Source organism: Panicum virgatum, chromosome 2N (genome assembly GCF_016808335.1).
Source record: "Panicum virgatum strain AP13 chromosome 2N, P.virgatum_v5, whole genome shotgun sequence".
In the NCBI taxonomy this organism is placed as follows: domain Eukaryota; kingdom Viridiplantae; phylum Streptophyta; class Magnoliopsida; order Poales; family Poaceae; genus Panicum; species Panicum virgatum.
The window spans coordinates 35,819,332-35,827,469 of NC_053146.1; the positions used below are offsets into that span (position 1 = coordinate 35,819,332).

An 8,138-nucleotide genomic window follows, 5' to 3' on the forward strand; every position below is an offset into this window, starting at 1 on the left:
CGATCACCTGCTGGTAGTCCAACACGTAACAAAGAACGAACAGAAGGCACCTCAATCGTTGTCAGTTTTTTCAGTGAGTAGTTTTTTCTCTCCCTACTTTCGTTTCTGGTACGCTTTGAAACATCTTCAAAATTTCTCCAGTCTGGTTAACTGCTACAGACTTTTATTCTGAAAATTTGCACAAACCTGCTAAGGTACAAATCCAAATTCAAAGGAATTTCGCTTGCGTAAATCGTGAGCGCACTTAAAAGGGAAGCAAGGATACTCATAATTTCTCTTGCGGATCAGATTCAGTTCATTAATCGCAACTAGAGGTCTGATCCAACTAACGAGTTCAGAAATCAGACGGCTTCTTGGAATCGTAATATGAAATGGAAGGAGGAGCTTTGTTTTCTCCATGTTCACACTTGATGATGCAATCTTCTAGCTTGGAGGTATTCCAACTCCTGATGAAGAGTCAAGATAACCCCCCTCGCAATTATTTATCTTTTCCAAATCTTTCTGCTCAAAACAAGTACAGGACTACCATGGGCTATTCAGAAAACCGCAGATGTCGCAAGCAATCAATCAAACCAGTGTCGACGAATATCAGCCCACAATTTTTATTCTTTCCACTGCCAGCACATGCCACAGAAGATTCCAATCACCTCTCTCTCTCTCTCTCTCTCTCTCTCTCTCTCTCTCTCTCTCCCCACTTTACCTTCTCCTTTTCTTCCACCAGAACTCTCCATTTTGCCAATTTTTTCTTCTCTGAAACCACCCAATTTTCAGCTATAAATGGCCCCCTCCTCCAGGCTTCAATTCCCTTTTCCCCTCTTCCCCACCTCCCTTGCTAGGTTTCCTTCCACCACTACGTTCTGCCCTTCAGCTCCCCTAGTCTGTTCAGTAACAGCTCGGCTTGTTGCTGACACACCTTCAGTCTCTTGACCTGCTGCGAGCTCAGCCCAGCCTTTCCTTTGGAACTCCAACCTTTGTCTCTGAAACTTCCTTGTTCCAAGGGGAGGTTCTGCCGGAATTTCTGGTCCCAAAGATCGATTTTCAAGGGGAAGTTCTGTCAAATTTCCCTCTTCTGAACGTCGATTTCCCAGGGGAGGTTCTGCCAAAATTTTCTGCACTGACCACTCACTTTTCCAAGGGGAGGTTCTGCCAAAATTTTCTGCGCTGACCATCAGTTTCAAGGGGAGGTTCTGTCAAAAATTTTTGAGCAAGAACCTACCCTTTCTTGACGCGCACATATACATATATACACACAAACAAATTCTAATTTTGACTGAAGAAGAGTACTTTGATCCTTGTTCTTGATGATAGACTAGCAAAGAAGCCGCAGCATCTGATTAGATGTTGTTGCTCGTCCTGTCCGAGCACCCCCTTTCTGGTTTTATGATCGGCTCCACCATCACCCGCCTTGTGCAGTCCTTCTCCGTCGTCTTCCTCTACTGGTTCTATGTCTTCTCAGTAGCATCCCTGTAGTTAGTTGTAATTTTGCAGTTAACTAAGTTTTCTCTATAGGATATAATTAAGATAGTAACAAAGGGGTGCGTATACGTGACAAATAAGAGCTGAAATAGTTGAGAGTACACAAGAGGTGGTGAGACATGACCATGTCAAGTGGGACCTCGTCTAGATCGAGTCTGGGGACCCGGAGCTCCAGGTCGGAAGATGACCTGGACCTCCAGACCCAGATGGAGAGGAGGAGGAAGCGCAGGAAGGACTCCAACAGGGAGTCGGCTCGGAGGTCTAGGCTGCGAAAGCAGCAGCATCTTGACGACCTCACCTCACAGGTATATACATGTTCTGTCTTTGTTGTAGCATAAGTCTATTATACAGTTCATGATGAAAGCATAGATCCAACAATTTTGTTCTATTGTCGTAATTACTCTTTTTTTATTCATGTAGGCTTGCACTCATGTGCAGGTGAAAAAGCAAAACAGGTGTGAACAAATGGTCACTTGAAATATCTGGCCAAACAAGCTCAATAATTGTGCTGCCTTTTCCCAAAGGCCCCACATAATCATCTGTTGCTTGCTAGCCAATTCACTGAATAAAGCAACAAATAAATAAATCTGACATCATGATTTTCTCTAACCATATTTCGATTTTTCACCAAAATTGTACCTGCATAAAAAGAGGAAAAAGGTCAAATTCATATCGCTAAGAGGTATGGTATTGTGTCGTAAAACAGGTAAAGCAGCTGAAGGACCAGAACAAACAGCTCAGCTTGGCACTAAGCATAACCAGCCAAAACCTTGTGGCAGTGCAAGCACAAAACTCTGTTCTGCAGACCCAGAAGATGGAGCTGGACAGCAGGCTGAGTGCCCTGACTGAGATCCTCTGTTACATGAACGCCATCACTTGCACAAATGCAAGTGCTCCTGCAAATCCAGCCATGGTGAACAACATCACATCCAGCAGCTCCTATGATCTTCTTGGTGCCAGCTGCACATGGAACCAGCAGCCAATAGACATGTACCAGTGCTTCTAGCTCTACAAGAGAGAAGTGGTTGTTGCATGACATAGTGGTAGGGCCAGAAGGAAAGGAGGCAGGCAGGCATCAAGCTCTTTTCAATCATGTAGGGTCTTTGTGTCACTATTGATGTATGCTTGATGCCTCTCTCTTAATTGTGTATTCTGGAGGCGATAGAGATGTTTTGGTTTTCTTGTTGCTGGTGGTAGAGCCTAAAGGATGGGCAAATGGCGAAGTTGTGCTTGGCATTGTGTGAGGTGGAGGCTGCTGTACTCTGGTAGTTGAGGGTAGAGGGGAAATAATATTGGGCCAGACTGTGAAAGAGAAAGGCAGGGGATTTTGTACTGGCTCAAACTAATGCATAAATGCGTAATGATGATGATGATGATGATGATAATTAAGATGTCGATTTGATGGCTCCTGATATCCTTTGTGCCACTCTATAACCCCTAGGGGTGGACTTTCTAATGTGTTTCCCATCTAAGTTTCATTGTGGTGATAATGTTTACTAAGATTTGGATTGACGGCTCTTGAGACTCTGAATGCTTGTCTATGCAACTGTTGTATGATAAATTATCTAGAAGAAGATAATCTTTGCTTTAGGTTGCTAAATTATAAAAAAATTGTCTCTCAATTATAATTAGGTGTTAATTACTAGATTAGCCTTACTAACAAAGGGTTAGATCTTCTCTATACAATATACGACTAAGTGGTGGTATTGTGTACTGTAAAAGGTCTTAATTATAAAAGTGAATCAACAAAATATAGTTGTTTCTAAAAATCAACAAAATATAGTTGTTTCTAAAAATGAAGGTCAAAACACTCCAAGACGTCAAATTATAATAAAATGAGCATTCACAGTCATAGTGGTTTAAGGCTATTCTTTAAATTTTTAATTGGAATGACAAGGATTCTTTTTGAAACGACGAATGACAATTGGTTCTCATCTGCTTGTCCGGCAAAAACTTATATGAACTGTTTCTGTAGAACAGTAGAATAGAAGGCATTTCTTTGTCAACTTGACTCTCCTAATTTCCGTATAAGTTTCTGCTACTGTGTATATTGACGGCACCTAAGACATTGAAAGATAGTGTTCAGAGCTTTATGAACAAGTCTAGGTTTAGTATAACTATGGGATTGAGATCATGAGTTTAAATTCGCCCGTGCCTTACGAAAATCAGGAAGGCTAGGAATTTTCTAGTCCTAGAAAGCAAGCTAGTGTCAATTTCAAATTCAGTTTCACTTTGTTTCAATAAGCTGAATTAAAATGAAATAGACATGTACATGTCAATCATACCTCTGCTCCTGCGGCAGTTAACTTGTGCTTCTCTATAACCCCTAGGGGTGGAGTTCTAATTTATTTTTCATCTATATTTGATTGTAGTGATAATTAGTGTTGACTAGGGTTGGGTTTGACGGCTCTTAAGGGTCTCAATGCGTGTATATGTTACAGTTGTTTCATAATTAACAAGAAGCATAATTTCTTTGGTATACCGCACCTAAAAATCTAAAATTGACTTAACAAAAATATTTTTTTCTAAAACTAATGATCCAAAATAAATCCTAAATATTAATTGTAATCAAACGAGCATTAAAAGTGGCGATTGTCGTTTAAATTGGAATACAAATTATTCTTTTGAAACAAGAGATGAGAAATGGTTCTCATTTGCTTCTTGTTGCAGAAACTTCTATGCTTTGTTTATGCAAAAGAAACCATTTTTGATCGAGTTGTATCACTTTCATCGTCTTATAAACTTTCAGCTCCTGAATATAAAAAATGGAGTGAAAAGTTAGGTCAGATTTGATCCTTCGTTAAGTTCCTTTCGAATTTGTCAGGTTTTGTTTAATTTTACCATAAGTTTTAGCTTCCTACAGTGCCGTATGAGTTTCATCTTCTCTTGTGCCTTATGAAATTAAAAAAAGTAAGGCTTGTGGAAATATTGCATATTAAGAATTTCCTAATCCATGAAAGCAGGTCAATGTCAATTACATTGTGTTTGAACGTGCTGAATCAAAATGAAATAGACATATATTCGTAAAGTGTATCTCTGTTTCCATAGCAGTACACAATAGAGCAAGGACATCTTAACTTCAAAAAGTTATGACAGGGAAACGTTTGCTCACAAAGAAAACAAACGATAATAATCTAACGAATAAGTGGAAAAGAGGAAGTATGATGCAATCTATGAACTTGTTCAGCATCATTTTGAAGCTTTTGCCATTCCATTTTTTTTCAAATAAGCTTTCAAATTTGAACATTTATACATATAAATAAATAACAAAAATAGCACCACATTTACGCTAAAAGATCTTCTCTGAATGCATAATTCATTTGGATAAATTTACCAAGTGTAGTGTGGTCACCCTTCCACAGATCTGAGAACCTAAAGGAGAACGATCCTTAACAACTCTCAGACAAAAGAAAACAGACACCTACTTCCAGAAAATAGCAGTTATCATGCTAGCCAATATCAGCCATGAGAAACAGAAAAGATCTAGAAGACAGGCCAAAAAGATGGAGAGCTCAGTGTCTTGGTAGGAACTACAGAACAGTGGGAGCACTTATCAACTTTTGCAAAGTGGGATCCTGTGGCATTTCACTATACATCCTCCTTTATTTCACCAACGAGGTAGGCACTGTTTGTGCTCTCCCAAAAGCTATGTGCTCCCACAAGCACTAGCACTCGGATCAACTTTTGTAATTTCCCATGCTAGATAATTAGATACCATATCAACTGAATTAAGTAAACGATTCTTTTAGTTTTAGAATCTTGAGCAAACTACTAGAAGCAACCTGAGCTCGCTTTGAAAAGTCTGTAAACCTGATGCACTCTTTGCAGAGATCAAACTGATGACAACCTCTCTCTATAAATCATGTAACCTTTGAGAAACTCGCTGTAGTTGGCATATTGAGCCGTCGATGATCAAAAGCACAGCAACTGTGTTGTCGAAGATGGGAGTCACAATATATGACTACACGAGATCGAACCATCGACATGGCATGGAAATGGCAACAACTGATGCTGGCCACATTACATTGTGACATCAATCCTGATGGTCTGGCCTCTCTCTTGTGGCCTATGTGGATGCTTACTTGTGCACTAAGAAAAATCTGGTATCTTTTACTTCATGCCAAATAGTCAACATGTCAAGGAGGCCTAAAAGTTCAGAATTTGTGGCAAGGCCACATCAAAAGAGAAAGAAAGGTGTAAATAGTACTTCAAACTTCAACAGAAGCTCCTTTTGATACTGCCTACTTTGCAAACTATGTACAGTTGCTACATACATCACAATTTAGGCCAAAATCGCAGCCATTACACTGGCCCGTCGAAGAACAAACAAATAGAACAGCAAAGAAAAATCTTGAAAAATTTACTGATGATTGTTTGGTAAAAAAACCAATCAATCATGCCAGGTTATGAGTACTGTGACACATCGACGGATGATGTAGAGCCTGACCTTCTGCTCCTTGAGAGTCCTCTTGAGGCCCTTGAGGTTCAGATCACGAGCGCCGATCTTCATCTTGAGATGTTAATATTGTTGATCCCGGTAGTGATAATTAGGCAGCTTTGATTTTGGATTCTAATATTTGAACCATGGATTGTTTTGGGTTTGGAGTTGTGCGGTTTATATAGGCAGTTGCCATGTGGGCTGTGTCAGCTTATTACTGTTTTTTACTCCATGCTTATGCACATCTAACTTATTAACTAACTTATCACTGGGTTCATGCTTATCATAAAGAGATAAAGTCTTCGAGAATCTTGGAAAAATTTACTCCAATGTCCAGATGCCTATTTGACTTGATCGTAAACCTAACATATATATTAGCATCGCCTGTACTTCATTACTGACAATTTGAATGTGTTAAGATATGATGATGATACCAGGGATTGTTGTTTAGAAATGGATTCTATAATTTAGATTTCTCAGAAAAAAATCCTCTACTATGAATTTTCCCCTCACAGCATGGCATAACACACCAAACAACTATTATGCTTTTTTTTATCACTAAGAGTTATGAAATGTAGTAGAAATATTGAAACCAGGCCCAAGTCACATCGAATGGTCTTTAAAACACAAATTTCACTACTGCATTCTATCACAATATATTCATATATAGAACTCAACCTATTATTATGCTACTACATTTCAACACAAATCTACATCTAAGATTTTCATGATTCTGACCTAAATATTGAAAACATATTGGAAAAGTTCGATTGCATTTTCTTTTGTCTAAAGTTGACATGTATTTTGTTAGAACAAGTTGTACTTTATTTCAGGTTTTCATTAGGAGGACAGAATGCTCAACTGCCAATATGAGATAATATGCTGTTGGGCTTCTTAGACCTAAAAGATCCTCAAATTGTCCATTCATAGTTTCTAAGGTCAACTTGGCTTCCAAAAATGACAAAATCAAGTAAGCTTCATTTGCTGAGACACTAGTTCTCCAGTTTACAAATAACACAAACAGAGAATGTACGATACTCCGCTAATGCCAACATAAAAAAAGTCAAATGCTAAATTAAGTTTTAGTGCTGGGAGGCATAATTAAAGAAGTCAACCTTTATGATTATTTTCACTGATAAGAGCTAGGTAACATCAACCCAAAAATTCAACATGGAGTAAGTAGTAAGAAAATATTTACTATAAACATCATCCATGTCCTGATTATAGATAGAATCAGAAGTAGTAGATTGGAATATTCTATTATGATTTATTTAAATTTAGCACATACTCCCTCCGGTCAACAAAAGCTAGTGTTTTCTGATAGCCAAAAATCCAAAACGTCAGCTTTTGTTGACAGGCGGTAGTACAATATTACTATACAAAATGGGACCCACACTTTTGGATGCATATATGTTCATCCTTCTGAATAAGTGGTATAGAGATAAAACTATATGCAGGAATGTGAAACTCTTCTGAGTCTTTATGTATTTGTTTTTAATAAGACAAGAGCTTTATGCTGGTTGCATGAGAACATTACCATGAATTTGGTAGCAAAACCTTTTTTTTCCTTTTTGAACCTACATGTATGTAGCAAAATTTTGATGGTTCAAGTATTATTCATCTATAAAATTGCGTATATATTTTATTACCATGCCACATATTTAGTCATGAGGAGTGAGGACCATCATTTTGTCAGCCCTTAGTGCAAGGCGCCAAGGCCAACATATGAATTGTAAAACTAAGATATGCAACTTGAATATCCCACTAGCCACTGATGCCCGCGCTTCGCTGCGGGTGACCAATTGGTATACCACAAAACCCTAAAGGTCATATATATATATTTTTTTATCTGAAGCTATGTTGGAATGCGGTAGGTTTGGCTAACCCGTATAATACACAAAAGCATCAACTGTCATAACGGTTATCCATTAAGCATGAAGTAGGTGTGAGGCTATTACATTATATAGGCAGAAAGATCTTGTACTACATGGGGGCACATATCCCTTACACGAGGGTTTACACAAAGTGAAGTAATTTTCACTTCCCTTAGTGTAAAGGAGCTAGCTAAAACTAAATCTAGAATTCTAAATTCGGACAATAACTTCATTCCCTTGGATCTTCGAGTGCCTATCTAGATCATTCATCTAAGGATGAAGGGCCTTCTAATGGGATGAGAGGAAGACCAACTTTGCTCTTTGTCGGTGGCTGATTTTGCTGGAGGACT

The 8,138-nt window shown here is 38.5% G+C and overlaps 2 protein-coding genes across 2 annotated transcripts in view; one reads left to right on the top strand and one right to left on the bottom strand.

Annotated features, from left to right (window-relative positions):
* The first annotated feature begins 783 nt into the window (after positions 1–783).
* Positions 784–2,888, top strand: LOC120660295 (bZIP transcription factor 44-like). The gene is made up of 2 exons (XM_039938761.1): positions 784–1,781; positions 2,183–2,888. The coding sequence occupies exons 1-2, from the start codon at positions 1,596–1,598 to the stop codon at positions 2,480–2,482; spliced, it is 486 nt and encodes a 161-aa protein (XP_039794695.1). The 5' UTR covers positions 784–1,595; the 3' UTR covers positions 2,483–2,888.
* Positions 2,889–8,030: 5,142 nt separating this feature from the next.
* LOC120660296 overlaps positions 8,031–8,138 on the bottom strand; it is a 1,128-nt gene continuing 1,020 nt past the window's right edge. Inside the window, exon 2 of the mRNA XM_039938762.1 lies at positions 8,031–8,138. This exon is cut by the window's right edge and continues 821 nt beyond it. Within this exon, the coding sequence (XP_039794696.1) occupies positions 8,051–8,138 (88 nt within the window). The 3' untranslated portion in view covers positions 8,031–8,050.